General features: G+C 53.6%; 1 protein-coding gene across 3 annotated transcripts in view; it reads right to left on the reverse strand.

Moving 5' to 3' along the window:
• Positions 1-16,711, reverse strand: part of dock5 (dedicator of cytokinesis 5) — a 150,382-nt gene extending 133,671 nt beyond the window's left edge. For 2 of the 3 annotated variants that reach the window (XR_013889829.1, XM_080217152.1), the window contains exon 1: positions 16,353-16,558. Coding sequence is in view for 2 of the 3 variants with exons in the window: in XM_080217152.1 (XP_080073278.1) it covers positions 16,353-16,395 (43 nt within the window). In the remaining variant the exon portion in view is untranslated. Of the gene's footprint in view, positions 1-16,352; positions 16,559-16,637 lie in introns of those variants that run through there. The other variant, XM_080217153.1, reaches the window with a different exon arrangement.
• Between the last annotated feature and the right edge of the window lie 3,004 nt (positions 16,712-19,715).

Below are 19,715 nucleotides of genomic sequence, written 5' to 3' on the forward strand. Positions count from 1 at the left end.
GCACTGCTGCCTCACAGCACCAGGGACCCAGGTTCGATTCCCAGCTCAGGTCACTGTCTGTGCGGAGTTTGCACATTCTCCCCGTGTCTGAGTGGGTTTCCTCCAGGTGCTCCAGTTTTCTCCCACACTCCAAACATGGATTGGCCATGCTAAACTGTCCCTTAGAGTCCAAAGATGTGCAGGTTAGATGGATTGGCCATGCTAAATAACCCCTTAGTGTCCAAAGATGTGCAGGTTAGGTGGATTGACCATGCTAAATTGTCCCTTAGTGTCCAAAGATGTGTAGGTTAGGTGGATTGGCCATGCTAAATTGTCCCTTAGTGTCCAAAGATGTGCAGGTTAGGTGGATTGGCCATGCTAAATTGTCCCTTAGCGTCCAATGATGTGCAGGTTAGGTGGATTGTCCATGCTAAATTGTCCCTTAGCGTCCAAAGATGTGTAGGTTAGGTGGATTGGCCATGCTAAATTGTCCCTTAGTGTCCAAAGATGCGTAGGTTAGGTGGATTGGCCATGCTAAATTGTCCCTTAGTGTCCAAAGATGCGTAGGTTAGGTGGATTGGCCATGCTAAATTGTCCCTTAGTGTCCAAAGATGTGCAGGTTAGGTGGATTGGCCATGCTAAATTGTCCCTTAGCGTCCAATGATGTGCAGGTTAGGTGGATTGTCCATGCTAAATTGTCCCTTAGCGTCCAAAGATGTGTAGGTTAGGTGGATTGGCCATGCTAAATTGTCCCTTAGTGTCCAAAGATGCGTAGGTTAGGTGGATTGGCCATGCTAAATTGTCCCTTAGTGTCCAAAGATGCGTAGGTTAGGTGGATTGGCCATGCTAAATTGTCCCTTAGTGTCCAAAGATGTGTAGGTTAGGTGGATTGGCCATGCTAAATTGTCCCTTAGTGTCCAAAGATGTGTAGGTTAGGTGGATTGGCCATGCTAAATTGCCCCTTAGTGTCCAAAGATGTGTAGGTTAGGGGGATTGGCCATGCTAAATTGTCCCTTAGTGTCCAAAGATGTGCAGGTTAGGTGGATTGGCCGTGCTAAATTGCCCCTTAGTGTCCAAAGATGTGTAGGTTAGGTGGATTGGCCATGCTAAATTGCCCCTTAGTGTCCAAAGATGTGTAGGTTAGGTGGATTGGCCATGCTAAATTGTCCCTTAGTGTCAGGGGATTAGCTGGGTAAATGAAGGGTGATGGGAATTGGGCTTGGGTGGTTTCGTGGTCAGTGTAGATTCGATGGGTGGAATGGCCTCCTGCTGAACTACGGGGATTCTATGTTTGTTTGAGAGAATTGATTAGGGCTCTGGGAAGAATTCATCTCTTATCAAATCGCTGCCATGTGCTCTCCTGCACCCACCCAAGAGGGAGGGAGGAGGGCCCTGGGCTCGACATTTAGTTCCAAAGACAGTGCAGCTCACCCTTGGTGCTGTCGTGGGAGTGCTACCGACCTGGACAGGACCTCAGGGAAGGAGTGCGCTGACATGTCACAGCCTCTTGGCCTGTGGAGTTTGTCTCTCTCTGGGAAACATTCCCCACCCTCTGGGTGAAGACATTTCTCCTCACCTCAGTCCTAAAAGGTTTACCCCTTATCCTCAAACTATGACCCCTAGTTCTGGACTCCCCCACCATTGGGAACATTCTTTCTGAATCTACCCTGTCGAACCCTGTTAGAATTTTATAAGTTTCTATGAGATCCCCTCTCACTCTTCTAAACTCCAGTGAATATAATCCTAACTGACTTAGTCTCTCCTCATGTGACATTCCTGCCATCCCAGGAATCAGCCTGGTAAACCTTCACTGTACTCCCTCTATAGCAAGGACATCCTTCCTCAGATAAGGACACCAAAACTGCTCACAATACTCCAGGTGTGGCCTCACCGACACCCTGTACAGTTGCAGTAAAACATCCCTATCCCTATACTCAAATCCTCTCGTTATGGAGACTAACATACCATTTGCCTTCTTTACTGCGCACTTACTTTCAGCAACTGATGCACGAGGACACCAAGGTCTCGTTGAGTATCCGCCTCTCTCAACTTACACCCAGTCAAGTAATAATCTGCCTTCCTGTTATTGCTACCAAAGTGGATCACCTCACAATGATCCACACTATCTTGCATCACAACCTGATATTCACCCAGATATTCTTTGCAATGTGGCTGAATGGATTAAGTGAAGCCAGACCTCTGCCATTCTCTCTCTGGGCCAGCACGGTGACACAGTGGGTTAGCACTGCCGCCTCACTGTGCCAGGGTCCTGGGTTCAATTCCCGGCTCGGGTCACTGTGTGGAGTCTGCACCTTCTCCCCCGTGTCCGTGTGGGTTTCCTCCGGGGCTCCGGTTTCCTCCCACATTATTTATTATTATTTATTTATTATTATTTATTTATTAGCATCACAAGTCGGCTTACGTTAACACTGCAATGAAGTTACTGTGAAAATCCCCCAGTCGCCACACTCCTGTTCGGGTGACACTGAGGGAGAATTTAGCACAGTCTTTCGGACTGTGGGAGGAAACCCACGCAGACACGGGGAGAATGTGCAGACTCCACACAGTCAGTGACCCGAGCCAGGAATCGAACCCGGGTCCCTGGCACCGTGAGGCAGCAGGGCTAATCTGTGCCACCCCCACTCCACAAACAAGCTAGCTGGTTGGATTGGCGGTGCTAAATTCTCCCTCAGTGTAACCCAAACAGGCACCGGAGTGTGGCAACAAGGAGAATTTCACTCCAACTTCATTGCAGTGTTAATGTAAGTCAACTTGTGACACAAATAAATTCCTCACTTCAAAGGGTCTGCCAATGGCAACTGGGCCTGAAATTGAGCCTGCGGCCTCTCTCTTCTCTTCAAACACAGTTTGAGCACTCCTACTTGCCAGTATTCAGCGGCCTGCTTTGTGGTTCTGTGCCTGGAGCAGGGCGAGGAGGGGGGGGTGAAAGAGAAACCACCAGGCACTTTCCAACTGTCAGACATCGAGACAGATGTTGTCTGGGGCCAGATATCGGGGAACAGTTGCTGCCAACTTGACCTCTCCGGCACTGCGGCGACAGCTGGCCTCAAGGAACAGTTGGCTGGGACACTAACCTTTCACCCCAGGGCTCAAAGCTTCGCAGACAGCCTGAAGTAAAGGGCAAACGTGCCCTGGTTAGAAAGGGAGGGAGAATTTTAGCATGGCAAGCCTAACCAGCATGTCTTTCGGGCTGTGGGAGGAAATCCACGCAGACACTGGTCTGAAGAGGCCTGCCTGACCAGGCCGCATCACCAGGCCCGACCAGGCCTGCAACACCAGGCCCGACCAGGCCTGCAACACCAGGCCCGAATCGCCAGGCCCGACCCGGCCTGCATCACCAGGCCCGACCCGGCCCGCATCACCAGGCCCGCATCGCCAGGCCCGACCAGGCCCGCGTCGCCAGGCCCGAATCACCAGGCCCGACCCGGCCCGCATCACCAGGCCCGACCCGGCCCGCATCACCAGGCCTGCAACACCAGGCCCGACCCGGCCCGCATCACCAGGCCCGACCCGGCCTGCAACACCAGGCCTGACCTGGCCTGCAACACCCGGCCCGACCCGGCCCGCATCACCAGGCCCGACCCGGCCCACATCACCAGGCCCAACCTGGCCTGCAACACCAGGCCCACATCACCAGGCCCAACCCGGCCTGCAACACCAGGCCCGCATCACCAAGCCCGACCCGGCCCGCATCGCCAGGCCCGACCCGGCCCGCATCGCCAGGCCCGACCCGGCCCGCATCACCAGGCCTGCAACACCAGGCCCGACCCGGCCCGCATCACCAGGCCCGACCCGGCCTGCAACACCAGGCCTGACCTGGCCTGCAACACCCGGCCCGACCCGGCCCGCATCACCAGGCCCAACCCGGCCCGCATCACCAGGCCCAACCTGGCCTGCAACACCAGGCCCGCATCACCAAGCCCGACCCGGCCCGCATCACCAGGCCCGACCCGGCCCGCATCACCAGGCCCGACCCGGCCCGCATCACCAGGCCCGCATCACCAGGCCCGACCCGGCCCGCATCACCAGGCCCGAATCACCAGGCCCGACCCGGCCCGCATCACCAGGCCCGCATCACCAGGCCCGCATCACCAGGCCCGCATCACCAGGCCCGAATCACCAGGCCCGAATCACCAGGCCCGACCCGGCCCGCATCACCCGGCCCGAATCACCAGGCCCGAATCACCAGGCCCGACCCGGCCCGAATCACCAGGCCCGACCCGGCCCGCATCACCAGGCCCGACCCGGCCCGCATCACCAGGCCCGCATCACCAGGCCCGAATCACCAGGCCCGAATCACCAGGCCCGAATCACCAGGCCCGAATCACCAGGCCCGACCCGGCCCGCATCACCAGGCCCGACCCGGCCCGCATCACCAGGCCCGACCCGGCCCGCATCACCAGGCCCGCATCGCCAGGCCCGACCCGGCCCGCATCACCAGGCCCGACCCGGCCCGCATCACCAGGCCTGACCCGGCCCGCATCACCAGGCCTGCAACACCAGGCCCGACCCGGCCCGCATCACCAGGCCCGACCCGGCCTGCAACACCAGGCCTGACCTGGCCTGCAACACCCGGCCCGACCCGGCCCGCATCACCAGGCCCGACCCGGCCCACATCACCAGGCCCAACCTGGCCTGCAACACCAGGCCCACATCACCAGGCCCAACCCGGCCTGCAACACCAGGCCCGCATCACCAAGCCCGACCCGGCCCGCATCGCCAGGCCCGACCCGGCCCGCATCGCCAGGCCCGACCCGGCCCGCATCACCAGGCCTGCAACACCAGGCCCGACCCGGCCCGCATCACCAGGCCCGACCCGGCCTGCAACACCAGGCCTGACCTGGCCTGCAACACCCGGCCCGACCCGGCCCGCATCACCAGGCCCAACCCGGCCCGCATCACCAGGCCCAACCTGGCCTGCAACACCAGGCCCGCATCACCAAGCCCGACCCGGCCCGCATCACCAGGCCCGACCCGGCCCGCATCACCAGGCCCGACCCGGCCCGCATCACCAGGCCCGCATCACCAGGCCCGACCCGGCCCGCATCACCAGGCCCGAATCACCAGGCCCGACCCGGCCCGCATCACCAGGCCCGCATCACCAGGCCCGCATCACCAGGCCCGAATCACCAGGCCCGAATCACCAGGCCCGAATCACCAGGCCCGACCCGGCCCGAATCACCAGGCCCGACCCGGCCCGAATCACCAGGCCCGACCCGGCCCGCATCACCAGGCCCGCATCACCAGGCCCGAATCACCAGGCCCGAATCACCAGGCCCGACCCGGCCCGCATCACCAGGCCCGACCCGGCCCGCATCACCAGGCCCGACCCGGCCCGCATCGCCAGGCCCGCATCACCAGGCCCGACCCGGCCCGCATCACCAGGCCCGCATCACCAGGCCCGAATCACCAGGCCCGAATCACCAGGCCCGACCCGGCCCGCATCACCAGGCCCGACCCGGCCCGCATCACCAGGCCCGACCCGGCCCGCATCACCAGGCCCGACCAGATCTTCTTGGCCGGGCCTGACTTGGCCTAACTAGGCCTGCATGGCTTTGCAAACTTAGCATCGGGCACGAGGATGCATGAGGAAGGACAGCGCTGCCCTCTCACAGTTCTCCCTCCCCCATCAGAAAGTTACCTCAGTGTCTGGAGAGGACACAGCTCGAGTATCGTGTTCAGTTCTGGTCACCACATCCTTTTGTAAGGATGCGTGAGGTCCTTGCGTGGGTGTGGAGAGGGGGATTTATCTGAGGGATCCCCCTAAAATAGGCCAAAAAGAAACTTCTTTGAATTGCGAATTGGCAATCTCATTTCCCCACTCTCACTTACTGACTTCAAACTAACCTCGAATATAAATCAACGTTCCATAAAATCAAAACACGTGCATTAATATAGCCCGATATCCCAGAGTGCCTCACGGCCAACAAAGCACTGCTCGAGGAGTGGTTATGGCAGCCAATTAGCACACAGCAAGATCCCACGTACCCACAACCTGATCACGATCCAGGTGATCTGTTCTTGGCGATGGTCATCGAAGGATGTGGCCACGGCCTGAGCTTAGAGATTTAGCCAAAGGATGTCAGCTCCGACAGGGCAGGGCACAAACTGGGAATGTTGGACCCCACTGGTGCCCTTTTCTGTGGGACTTGGACTGACTAAAACAGGCAAAGAAGAGTTATACCCCTGCATGACTAGGCCTGAGAAGGCCTGCATAATTAGGCCGACTGGGCAGAACTAGGCCAGCAAGAATGGGCCTGACCAAGCCTGCAAGACTATGCCAGACCAGGCGTCAGTCAGCATGACCCAGCGTAACAAGGCCTGACTAAGCCTAACCAGGCATGTATGACTGAGCCTTACCAGGCCTGCCAGACCAGGCCTGACTAAAAGCCTGCCAGACCAGGCCTGACTAAAAGCCTGCCAGACCAGGCCTGACTAAAAGCCTGCCAGACCAGGCCTGACTAAAAGCCTGCCAGACCAGGCCTGACTAAAAGCCTGCCAGACCAGGCCTGACTAAAAGCCTGCCAGACCAGGCCTGACTAAAAGCCTGCCAGACCAGGCCTGACTAAAAGCCTGCCAGACTAGGCCTGATTAAAAGCCTGCCAGACCAGGCCTGACTAAAAGCCTGCCAGACTAGGCCTGATTAAGCCAGCATGACTATGCCTGCAAGGCTGTACCTGACGAGGCCTAGATAAGTACATTTGCATAAGGCTTGAACGATGAGTCTTTGGGGATAAATAATCTTTGCGGTGACCCGGCAAAGAGTTGCCAATATTTCCTGAACGTATAGGCAGGTTGACTCAGTGCTCACACTGAGGGCTGGTGTAGGGTCTGAATTAAAACTCCTTCCCACTTTTCGCAAGTTCACCGCTGACAAAACTTCCTCTCAGAATTTCCCAAGGGCTGTTTCGGTTGGAAAATGTCTCCAATGCCTCCGATAGCTGGCTCTTCTACTCACAAAGAGAGGTCTAGCCTGGTGGGAACCCACACAGACATGGGGAGAACGTGCAAACTCTGCACAGACACTGACCCCTGCCGGGAATCGAACCCGGGTCCCTGGAGCTGTGAGGCATCAGTGCCAATGTGGATTAATGCCAGGTTTCTGTGTCCCTTGTCCAAGGCCCAGTTGCAATGGGCATTTACAAGTTCCACACTGTTAACAGAGTCGTTACAAGTAAAGGCCTCAGACTCATTCCCCACCCTGTCGCTCAGTCGAGTCTGGGGCACACCTCTCAGCGAGTTAACACGATGGTGGTGGTTTACCATGGGTGTTCAGACAGACAAAGAGACGGTAAAGAGTGGTGGATCCAACCACAATGTGTGCACGACGGAGAGACACCACCCGATTGCCGATGATATTCCCCCGGCCGCCCAGACTCAATGGAGGAAAATTGCAGATCGATGCCCCTCCCTGCCAACCAACCCAGACACAACACAATGCAATTTCCCATGGCCAATCCCCCTAACCTGCACATCTTTGGACACTAAGGGACAATTTAGCATGGCCAATCCACCTAACCTACACATCTTTGGACACTAAGGGACAATTTAGCACGGCCAATCCACCTAACCTGCACATCTTTGGACACTAAGGGGCAATTTAGCATGGCCAATCCACCTAACCTACACATCTTTGGACACTAAGGGGCAATTTAGCATGGCCAATCCACCTAACCTACACATCTTTGGACACTAAGGGGCAATTTAGCATGGCCAATCCACCTAACCTACACATCTTTGGACACTAAGGGGCAATTTAGCATGGCCAATCCACCTAACCTACACATCTTTGGACACTAAGGGACAATTTCCCATGGCCAATCCACCTAACCTACACATCTTTGGACACTAAGGGACAATTTAGCATGGCCAATCCACCTAACCTGCACATCTTTGGACACTAAGGGACAATTTAGCATGGCCAATCCCCCTAACCTGCACATCTTTGGACACTAAGGGACAATTTATCATGGCCAATCCACCTAACCCTCACATCTTTGGACACTAAGGGACAATTTAGCATGGCCAATCCACCTAACCCTCACATCTTTGGACACTAAGGGACAATTTAGCATGGCCAATCCACCTAACCTGCACATCTTTGGACACTAAGGGACAATTTAGCATGGCCAATCCCCCTAACCTACACATCTTTGGACACTAAGGGACAATTTCCCATGGCCAATCCACCTAACCTGCACATCTTTGGACACTAAGGGACAATTTAGCATGGCCAATCCACCTAACCTGCACATCTTTGGACACTAAGGGACAATTTAGCATGGCCAATCCCCCTAACCTACACATCTTTGGACACTAAGGGACAATTTCCCATGGCCAATCCACCTAACCTGCACATCTTTGGACACTAAGGGACAATTTAGCATGGCCAATCCACCTAACCTGCACATCTTTGGACACTAAGGGACAATTTAGCATGGCCAATCCCCCTAACCTGCACATCTTTGGACACTAAGGGACAATTTAGCATGGCCAATCCACCTAACCTACACATCTTTGGACACTAAGGGACAATTTAGCATGGCCAATCCACCTAACCTGCACATCTTTGGACACTAAGGGACAATTTAGCATGGCCAATCCACCTAACCTGCACATCTTTGGACACTAAGGGACAATTTAGCATGGCCAATCCCCCTAACCTGCACATCTTTGGACACTAAGGGACAATTTAGCATGGCCAATCCCCCTAACCTACACATCTTTGGACACTAAGGGGCAATTTAGCATGGCCAATCCACCTAACCTACACATCTTTGGACACTAAGGGGCAATTTAGCATGGCCAATCCACCTAACCTACACATCTTTGGACACTAAGGGACAATTTCCCATGGCCAATCCACCTAACCTACACATCTTTGGACACTAAGGGACAATTTAGCATGGCCAATCCACCTAACCTGCACATCTTTGGACACTAAGGGACAATTTAGCATGGCCAATCCCCCTAACCTGCACATCTTTGGACACTAAGGGACAATTTAGCATGGCCAATCCACCTAACCTACACATCTTTGGACACTAAGGGGCAATTTAGCATGGCCAATCCACCTAACCTACACATCTTTGGACACTAAGGGGCAATTTAGCATGGCCAATCCACCTAACCTACACATCTTTGGACACTAAGGGACAATTTAGCATGGCCAATCCACCTAACCTACACATCTTTGGACACTAAGGGACAATTTATCATGGCCAATCCACCTAACCCTCACATCTTTGGACACTAAGGGGCAATTTAGCATGGCCAATCCACCTAACCTACACATCTTTGGACACTAAGGGACAATTTAGCACGGCCAATCCACCTAACCTACACATCTTTGGACACTAAGGGACAATTTCCCATGGCCAATCCACCTAACCTGCACATCTTTGGACACTAAGGGACAATTTAGCATGGCCAATCCACCTAACCTGCACATCTTTGGACACTAAGGGACAATTTAGCATGGTCAATCCACCCTAACCTGCACATCTTTGGACACTAAGGGGCAATTTAGCATGGCCAATCCACCTAACCTGCACATCTTTGGACACTAAGGGGCAATTTAGCATGGCCAATCCACCTAACCTGCACATCTTTGGACACTAAGGGACAATTTAGCATGGCCAATCCACCGAACCTGCACATCTTTGGACACTAAGGGACAATTTAGCATGGCCAATCCACCTAACTTACACATCTTTGGACACTAAGGGACAATTTAGCATGGCCAATCCACCTAACCTACACATCTTTGGACACTAAGGGACAATTTAGCATGGCCAATCCACCGAACCTGCACATCTTTGGACACTAAGGGACAATTTAGCATGGCCAATCCACCTAACCTGCACATCTCTGGACACTAAGGGACAATTTAGCATGGCCAATCCACCTAACCTACACATCTTTCCCCCAGAGCACCTGGAGGAAACCCACGCAGACATGGGGAGAAGGTGCTAATGACCTGAGCTGGGAATTGAATTTGGATCCTTGGTGCTGTGAGGCAGTGGTGCTAACCACTGTGCCACCACACAGATATAGACACGCACATTCACACGGGTGTATTTGAAGTAGCAAGTTCAGAATATGAGGCCTTTGTGTAAAATTGATCAAGGAAAAGGGGAATCTTGATCACAGAATGGTTGGAGCTCAGAAGGAGGCCCTTTGACCCAATGTACCTGGACAAGCTCTCTACAGGAACACCGTGGCTGTCTCCCGAGCCAGTACCTTGTGCACATCGATCAGGATTTCCTTTCTACTGCTGCCCTACGTCCTTCTTTAGTCGGGGTCCTGACAGATCTCCGACAACCTATCCTGCCAAGTTTGCTGACTATCCAGACACATCACCCCAATTATCCTGCAGCGTCCGAACATTTCAGGGTAAATAGATCCAAATTATTTCTGGAGTCATCAAATGAAACCCTGGCGTCAGCGGGGGGGGAAATCTGCCATCCTTACCCTGTCTGTGACTCCAGAACCCGCAGCAATGTGGTCGACTCCCAGCTGCCCACTGGAAATGGCAGGGCGAGCCACTCAGTTCAAGGAGTGACTGAGGAATGGGGAAACAAATGCTGGCCTTGCCCGTGAGATTACTGACCAGTTAATGCATCTTCTGATTGAGGGAGGAATGTTGGCCAGGATATGTTTCTTGGACAGGAATGAGAGAGAGAATCTGGTGAACTGATGCGGTGACAATAATCTCTCCCTCAGTGTCAACAAGGAGATAGTCATCGATTTCAGGAAGTGTAAAGGAGAACATGTTCCTGTCCACATCAACAGGGACGAAGTAGAAAGGGTCGGGAGCTTCAAGTTTCCTGGTGTCCAGATCACCAACAACCTGTCCCGGTTCCCCCATGCTGACACTATAGTTAATAAAGCCCCACCAACGCCTCTACTTTCTCAGAAGACTAAGGAAATTTGGCATGTCAGCTACAACTCTCACCAACTTTTACAGATGCCCCACAGAAAGCATTCTTTCTGGTTGTATCACAGCTTGGTATGGGCTCCTGCTCTGCCCAAGATCACAAGAAACTACAAAAGATCATGAATGTAGCCCAATCCATCACACAAACCAGCCTCACATCCATTGACTCTGTCTACACTTCCCGCTGCCTCAGGAAAAGCAGCCGGCATAATTAAGGACCCCACACACCCCGGACATTCTCTCTTCCACCTTCTTCCATCGGGAAAAAGACACAAAAGTCTGAGGTCACGTACCGACCGACTCAGGAACAGCTTCTTCCCTGCTGCTGTCAGGCCTGCCTCACATTAAGTTGATCTTTCTCTACACCCTCGCTGTGACTGTAACACTATGTTCTGCACCCTCTCCTTTCCTTCTCTATGAACGGTATGCTTTATCTGTATAGCGCGCAAGAAACAATACTTTTCACTGTATCCCAGTACACGTGAAAATAATAAATCAAACAATACTTTTCACTGTATCCCAATACACGTGACAATAATAAATCAAACAATACTTTTCACTGTATCCCAGTACACGTGACAATAATAAATCAAACCATACTTTTCACTGTATCCCAGTACACGTGACAATAATAAATCAAACAATACTTTTCACTGTATCCCAATACATGTGACAATAATAAATCAAACAATACTTTTCACTGTATCCCAATACATGTGACAATAATAAATCAAACAATACTTTTCACTGTATCCCAGTACACGTGACAATAATAAATCAAACAATACTTTTCACTGTATCCCAGTACACGTGACAATAATAAATCAAACAATACTTTTCACTGTATCCCAATACATGTGACAATAATAAATCAAACAATACTTTTCACTGTATCCCAGTACACGTGACAATAATAAATCAAACAATACTTTTCACTGTATCCCAATACGTGACAATAATAAATCAAACAATACTTTTCACTGTATCCCAGTACATGGGACAATAATAAATCAAACAATACTTTTCACTGTATCCCAGTACACGTGACAATAATAAATCAAACAATACTTTTCACTGTATCCCAATACACGTGACAATAATAAATCAAACAATACTTTTCACTGTATCCCAATACATGTGACAATAATAAATCAAATACTTTTCACTGTATCCCGATACATGGGACAATAATAAATCAAACAATACTTTTCACTGTATCCCAGTACACGTGACAATAATAAATCAAACAATACTTTTCACTGTATCCCGATACATGGGACAATAATAAATCAAACAATACTTTTCACTGTATCCCAGTACGTGACAATAATAAATCAAACAATACTTTTCACTGTATCCCAGTACACATGACAATAATAAATCAAACAATACTTTTCACTGTATCCCAGTACACGTGACAATAATAAATCAAATCAAGTCAGAATGATTGACATTAGCTCAATAGACAGATGGGACCCCGCTTAAGATCACACTGGGTTTCAATCTAGCACCCATCGGTGCCAGTTTCCCTATCACCGCCTCTGCTCGCTGACCTACACAAGTCACGCAATGCCTCAATTTCAAAACTTCCATCTGCATTTTCAAATCCCTCCCTAGTGCCATCTCTCCCTTATCTTCCAGCTCCACAATTCCTGCCCTCCTCCAATTCCCACCTCTTGAGCATTCCTGACCCCCACACCGGATAGTTCATCACTCCTCCATTGGCAGGTCCCTGGGGACCCACCCACAAGCTCTGCAATTTCCTCCCCTACACCCAAATCCCACGGGATCCCATGGCGAGGTTACCCACTGGATCCAAAATTGGCTTCTTGACAGAAGCCAGAGGGTGGTTGTTGGGGGTTGTTTTTCAAACTGGAGGCCTGTGACCAGCGGTGTGCCTCAGGGGTCAGTTCTGTGCCCACTGGTATTTGTCATTTGTATTAAGATTTGGGTGAGAATTTAGGAGGCATGGTTAATAAGTTTGCAGATAACACCAAGATTGGTGGCATCGGGACAGTGAAGATTATCTGGAATTGCAACAGGATCTTGATCAAATGGGCCAGTGGGCTGATGAATGGCAGATGGCGTTTAATTTAGATATGTGCGAGGTGATGCATTTTGATAGATTGAACCAGGGCAGGACTTACTCAGTTAGTGGTGGGGCGTTGGGAAGAGTTATCGAACAAAGAGATTGAGGGGTACAGGTTCATGGCTCCTTGAAAGTGAAGTCACAGGTGGACAGAGTGGTGAAGAAGGCATTCAGCATATTTGGTTTCATTGGTCAGAACATTGAATACAGGAGTTGGGATGTATTTTTGAAGTTGTACAAGACATTGGTGAAGCCACGCCTAGAATGCTGTATGCCGTTCTGGTCACCCTGTTATAGAAAGGATATTATTAAATTAAAAGTGTGCAGAAAAGATTTACAAGGATGCCACCAGGACTTGATGGTTTGAGTTATAAGGAGAGGCTGGATAGACTGGGACTATTTTCTCTGGAGTGTAGGAGGCTGAGGGGTGACCTTACAAGAGATCTATAAAATAATGAGGGGTACAGATCAGCTTGATAGTCAATATCTTTTCCCAAAGGTAGGGGAGTCTAAAACTAGAGGGCAGAGGTTTAAGGTGAGAGGGAAGAGATACAAAAGGATCCAGAGGGGGAATTTTTTCACACAGAGGGTGGTGAGTGTCTGGAATGAGCTGCCAGAGGTAGTAGGAGAGGCAGGTACAATTTTGTCTTCTAAAAAGCGTTCAGACAGTTACATGGGTAAGATGGGTATAGAGGGATATGGGCCAAATGTGGGCAATTGGGACTGGCTTTGGGGTTAAGAAGAAGGGTGGTATGGACAAGTTGGGCCAAAGGGCCTGTTTCCACACTCTATGATGCCTCTCCGTTCTCTTCCTCTCTCTCCCTCTCTCTATTAAAGCCTTGTATCACCCAAGCTAAAATCTCCTGATGTGCCTGCTGAGGTTGGGGGTTCAGACTTTATTCCTGAAAAGGTGCCTGCCAAAAATCCCAGGACACATTGCCAATGTGAGAAAGAAAAACAGGCGCTATGTAAAGGCAGGTGGAATTGAGAGGGCTGGGGGGTGTGGGAGTGTGGAGGAGTGACGGGGTGTGGGAGTGAGGTGGGGGGGTTGCGGGGGAGTGTGTGTCCTCAGTCGGAGTGCTGAGTGATTAAGTTCCCCCCAGCCGGTGAACAAACAGGGCTGACAGATTGAATCGGGGCAGAAACATGGGCCCACTCTCCCTCTCTCTCTTACACACACTTTCCCTCTCTCTCTTTCCCTCTCTCCCTCTCTCTCTCTCTTAGACACACTTTCCCTCTCTCTCTTTCCCTCTCTCCCTCTCTCTCTCTCTTACACACACTTTCCCCCTCTCTCTCTCTCACACACACACTCTCCCTCTCTCCGTCTCCCTCTCTCACACACACACTTTCCCTCACTCCCTCTCTCTCTCTCACACACACACACCTTCCCTCACTCCCTCCCTCTCTCTCACACACACACACCTTCCCTCTCTCTCTGTGCACAGAGCTCCCAGTTGGGATGGGGAGTATAGAGAGAGAGAGAGAGTGGGTGATATGTGTGGAGTTGTTTGGAAAGGGAATGTGCCCCCTATCCCATGTCAGAGCAGGCAGAGGGTATCGGGGAGTGTGGAGAGGGTCAGGGTGGATTGGGGGGGGTGTTGGGAGTGTGGAGGGGAGTGTTGGGGAGTGTGGGGGGGGTCAGGGTGGAGAGGGACAGGGTGGATTGAGGGGGGGGTGTTGGGGAGTGTGGATTGGGGGGGGTGTTGGGGAGTGTGGAGGGGGGGTGTAGGGGAGTGTGGAGGGGGGTGTCGGGGAGTGTGGAGGGGGGGTGTCGGGGAGTGTGGAGGGGGGGGTGTCGGGGAGTGTGGAGGGGGGGTGTCGAGGAGTGTGGAGGGGGGGTGTCGGGGAGTGTGGAGGGGGGGTGTCGGGGAGTGTGGAGGGGGGGTGTCGGGGAGTGTGGAGGGGGGTGTCGGGGAGTGTGGAGGGGGGGTGTCGGGGAGTGTGGAGGGGGGGTGTCGGGGAGTGTGGAGGGGGGTGTCGGGGAGTGTGGAGGGGGGGTGTCGGGGAGTGTGGAGGGGGGTGTCGGGGAGTGTGGGGGGGGGTGTCGGGGAGTGTGGAGGGGGGGGTGTCGGGGAGTGTGGGGGGGGGGTGTCGAGGAGTGTGGAGGGGGGTGTCGGGGAGTGTGGAGGGGGGGGTGTCGGGGAGTGTGGAGGGGGGGTGTCGGGGAGTGTGGAGGGGGGGGGGTGTCGAGGAGTGTGGAGGGGGGTGTCGGGGAGTGTGGAGGGGGGGTGTCGGGGAGTGTGGAGGGGGGTGTCGGGGAGTGTGGGGGGGGTGTCGGGGAGTGTGGAGGGGGGTGTCGGGGAGTGTGGAGGGGGGTGTCGGGGAGTGTGGAGGGGGGGGTGTCGGGGAGTGTGGGGGGGGTGTCGGGGAGTGTGGGGGGGGTGTCGGGGAGTGTGGAGGGGGGTGTCGGGGAGTGTGGAGGGGGGTGTCGGGGAGTGTGGAGGGGGGTGTCGGGGAGTGTGGAGGGGGGGTGTCGGGAGTGTGGAGGGGGGGTGTCGGGGAGTGTGGAGGGGGGGTGTCGGGGAGTGTGGAGGGGGGGTGTCGGGGAGTGTGGAGGGGGGTGTCGGGGAGTGTGGAGGGGGGGTGTCGGGGAGTGTGGAGGGGGGGTGTCGGGGAGGTGGAGGGGGGTCAGAGGGGATTGGGGGGGTCAGAGGGGATTGGGGAGGGGTCAGAGGGGATTGGGGGGGGGGTCAGAGGGGATTGGGGGGGGTCAGAGGGGATTGGGGGGGGTCAGAGGGGATTGGGGGGGTCAGAGGGGATTGGGGGGGGTCAGAGGGGATTGGGGGGGGTCAGAGGGGATTGGGAGGGGTCAGAGGGGATTGGGGAGGGGTCAGAGGGGATTGGGGGGGGTCAGAGGGGATTGGGGGGGGTCAGAGGGGATTGGGGGGGGTCAGAGGGGATTGGGGGGGGTCAGAGGGGATTGGGGGGGTCAGAGGGGATTGGGGGGGGTCAGAGGGGATTGGGGGGGGTCAGAGGGGATTGGGGGGGGGTCAGAGGGGATTGGGGGGGGTCAGAGGGGATTGGGGAGGGGTCAGAGGGGATTGGGGAGGGGTCAGAGGGGATTGGGGGGTCAGAGGGGATTGGGGGGGGGTCAGAGGGGATTGGGGGGGGGTCAGAGGGGATTGGGGGGGGGTCAGAGGGGATTGGGGGGGGGTCAGAGGGGATTGGGGGGGGGTCAGAGGGGATTGGGGGGGGGTCAGAGGGGATTGGGGGGGGGTCAGAGGGGATTGGGGGGGGGAGGTGGTATTGGGGAGGGCAGAGGGAACATTCCCAGTTGTACAGAGACCGTACTGCCAGTTGAAACACAGCATGAGGATTACTCACCAACACCGGACTTGTCCCTCCTGCTCGGTAACCAGCGGGACATGGTGGATCCAGCCCTCCCTGGGCTGTGGGGAACTTTCACAGTGATCTCCCGGTTCCTCTCAGACACTGGGGATTGAGTGTGTCCAGCGCTGGGACTGCAGTGGGAGACATGGCCACAGTTAGTTCCCTGCTCTCTCACACACACACACTCACTGCCCTTGTACTTTCAGCCTGAGCCACCTCCCAGCTGATTATCTCTCTCTCTCTCTAACCTCCCCCCAGCTCAACTGATGTCATACTCACTTCTCAGTGAAACAATGCCCTGGGCTATACACTCACTGCACTGCGAACTGAGTGCCTGCTCTCCCCCTAGTCTGCCCACAGAGAGAGAGAGAGAGTTACACAGAGACAGAGAGAGAGAATTACACACACACACAGAGTTACACAGAGACAGAGAGAGAGAGAGTTACACAGAGACAGAGAGTGAGAGAGTTACACAGAGACAGAGAGTGAGAGAGTTACAGAGAGAGAGAATTACACACACACACACACACACAGAGTTACACACAGAGAGAGAGAGAGAGAGAGTTACAGAGAGAGAGAGAGATAGAGAGTCACAGAGAGAGAGATAGAGAGTCACAGAGAGAGAGAGATAGAGTCACAGAGAGAGAGATAGTGTTACAGAGAGAGAGATAGAGAGTTACAGAGAGACAGACAGAGAGATAGAGTCACAGAGAGACAGACAGAGATAGAGTCACAGAGAGAGAGAGATAGAGAGTCACAGAGAGAGAGATAGAGAGTCACAGAGAGAGAGAGATAGAGAGTCACAGAGAGAGAGAAAGAGAGTCACAGAGAGAGAGAGAAATAGAGTCACAGAGAGAGAGATAGAGAGTCACAGAGAGAGAGATAGAGAGTCACAGAGAGAGAGATAGAGAGTTAGAGAGACAGACAGAGAGATAGAGTCACAGAGAGACAGACAGAGATAGAGTCACAGAGAGAGAGAGATAGAGAGTCACAGAGAGAGAGATAGAGAGTCACAGAGAGAGAGAGATAGAGAGTCACAGAGAGAGAGAAAGAGAGTCACAGAGAGAGAGAGAAATAGAGTCACAGAGAGAGAGATAGAGAGTCACAGAGAGAGAGATAGAGAGTCACAGAGAGAGAGATAGAGAGTTAGAGAGACAGACAGAGAGATAGAGTCACAGAGAGACAGACAGAGAGAGATAGAGTCACAGAGAGACAGAGAGAGATAGAGTCACAGAGAGAGATAGAGAGTCACAGAGAGACAGACAGAGATAGAGAGTCACAGAGAGACAGACAGAGAGAGATGGAGAGTTACAGAGAGATAGAGAGTTACAGAGAGACAGACAGAGAGATAGAGAGTCACAGAGAGACAGACAGAGAGAGATAGAGAGTCACAGAGAGACAGACAGAGAGAGATAGAGAGTCACAGAGAGACAGACAGAGAGAGATAGAGAGTCACAGAGAGACAGACAGAGAGAGATAGAGAGTTACAGAGAGATAGAGAGTTATAGAGAGACAGACAGAGAGAGAGAGATAGTTACAGAGAGACAGACAGAGAGAGATGGATAGAGAGTTACAGAGAGACAGACAGAGAGAGATGGACAGAGAGTTACAGAGTGTTACAGTGCAAAAAAGAGTTACAGAGAGAGAGACAGGCAGCGAGAGAGAGAAAGTGAGACGGAGGCACACAAAGAGAGAGAGAGGCAGAGAGAAAAAGAGTTACAGACCGAGGGAGAGTTACAGACCGAGGGAGAGTTACAGACCGAGGGAGAGTTACAGACCGAGGGAGAGCGACAGAGAGAGGGAGAGCGACAGAGAGAGGGAGAGCGACAGAGAGAGGGAGAGCGACAGAGAGAGGGAGAGCGACAGAGAGAGGGAGAGCGACAGAGAGAGGGAGAGCGACAGAGAGGGAGAGACAGAAAGTGAAACAGAGGGACACAGAGAAAGAAAGAGAGACATAAGCAGAGAGACAGTGTAATTAGATTTCTATAATAATACTGGTGTTCAAACTGCTCTGTGACACTTTGGATCTGAACAGAATCACACACTATAGCTCCCTCTTGTGTTCGGTATAACCTGATTGAAACTCTGTCAGACTGTGTGTGAAAGTGGGTTCTCAGTCTGAGCAGGGGAGCTGGGCAGTGTAACACAGCTTCTGGAAAGATCCAGGAATCAGCCTTTCAAACTGCAGACAGCGAGCTGGAGATCGTGGCTTCAACAGGACAGACCACTGAGTGTCACCATGTCACACAGCACCCACAGGGCAGCGCTCCCTCAGCACTGACCCTCTGACAGTGCGGCACTCCCTCAGCACTGACCCTCTGACAGTGCGGCGCTCCCTCAGCACTGACCCTCTGACAGTGCGGCGCTCCCTCAGCACTGACCCTCTGACAGTGCGGCGCTCCCTCAGCACTGACCCTCTGACAGTGCGGCGCTCCCTCAGCACTGACCCTCTGACAGTGCGGCACTCCCTCAGCACTGACCCTCTGACAGGGCGGCACTCCCTCAGCACTGACCCTCTGACAGGGCGGCACTCCCTCAGCACTGACCCTCTGACAGTGCGGCACTCCCTCAGCACTGACCCTCTGACAGTGCGGCGCTCCCTCAGCACTGACCCTCTGACAGTGCGGCGCTCCCTCAGCACTGACCCTCTGACAGTGCGGCACTCCCTCAGCACTGACCCTCTGACAGTGCAGCACTCCCTCAGTACTGACCCTCTGACAGTGCGGCACTCCCTCAGCACTGACCCTCTGACAGTGCAGCACTCCCTCAGTACTGACCCTCTGACAGTGCGGCGCTCCCTCAGCACTGACCCTCTGACGGTGCGGCACTCCATCAGCACTGACCCTCTGACAGTGCAGCACTCCCTCAGAGCTGTAGCGGAATATCCCGTCAGCCTTCCCCGAACCCTACTGCCACCCTCAGCCCCAACACAATCAGTCTTGTGTTCCCATGTCAGTTCGACCATGGGGGGATTTGCTATTCCTGCCCCTCCTGCTTTTTGATGTGGGGTACATTTGGGGTGCGCTAGTCATCAATTGGAGTCTGCCAGGGTCTCAGGACATTAGACATCCTTCTGAAACCTGTCTACCGCCTCATGGAGTGTAGGAGGCTGAGGGGTGAACTTATAGAGGTCCACAAAATAATGAGGGGCACAGATCAGCGAGATAGTCAATATCTTTTCCCAAAGGTAGGGGAGTCTAAAACTAAAGGGCATAGGTTTAAGGTGAGAGGGAGTGGAGGGGTTGGCACAGTGATTAGCACAGCTGCCTCACAGAGCCAGGGTCCCGGGTTCGATTCCCGACTCGGGTCACTGTCTGTGTGGAGTCTGCACATTCTCCCCGTGTCTGCATGGGTTTC

The sequence above is a fragment of the Carcharhinus amblyrhynchos genome, chromosome 34, assembly GCF_965287045.1.
Source record: "Carcharhinus amblyrhynchos chromosome 34, sCarAmb.v2.hapA, whole genome shotgun sequence".
NCBI lineage: Eukaryota > Metazoa > Chordata > Chondrichthyes > Carcharhiniformes > Carcharhinidae > Carcharhinus > Carcharhinus amblyrhynchos.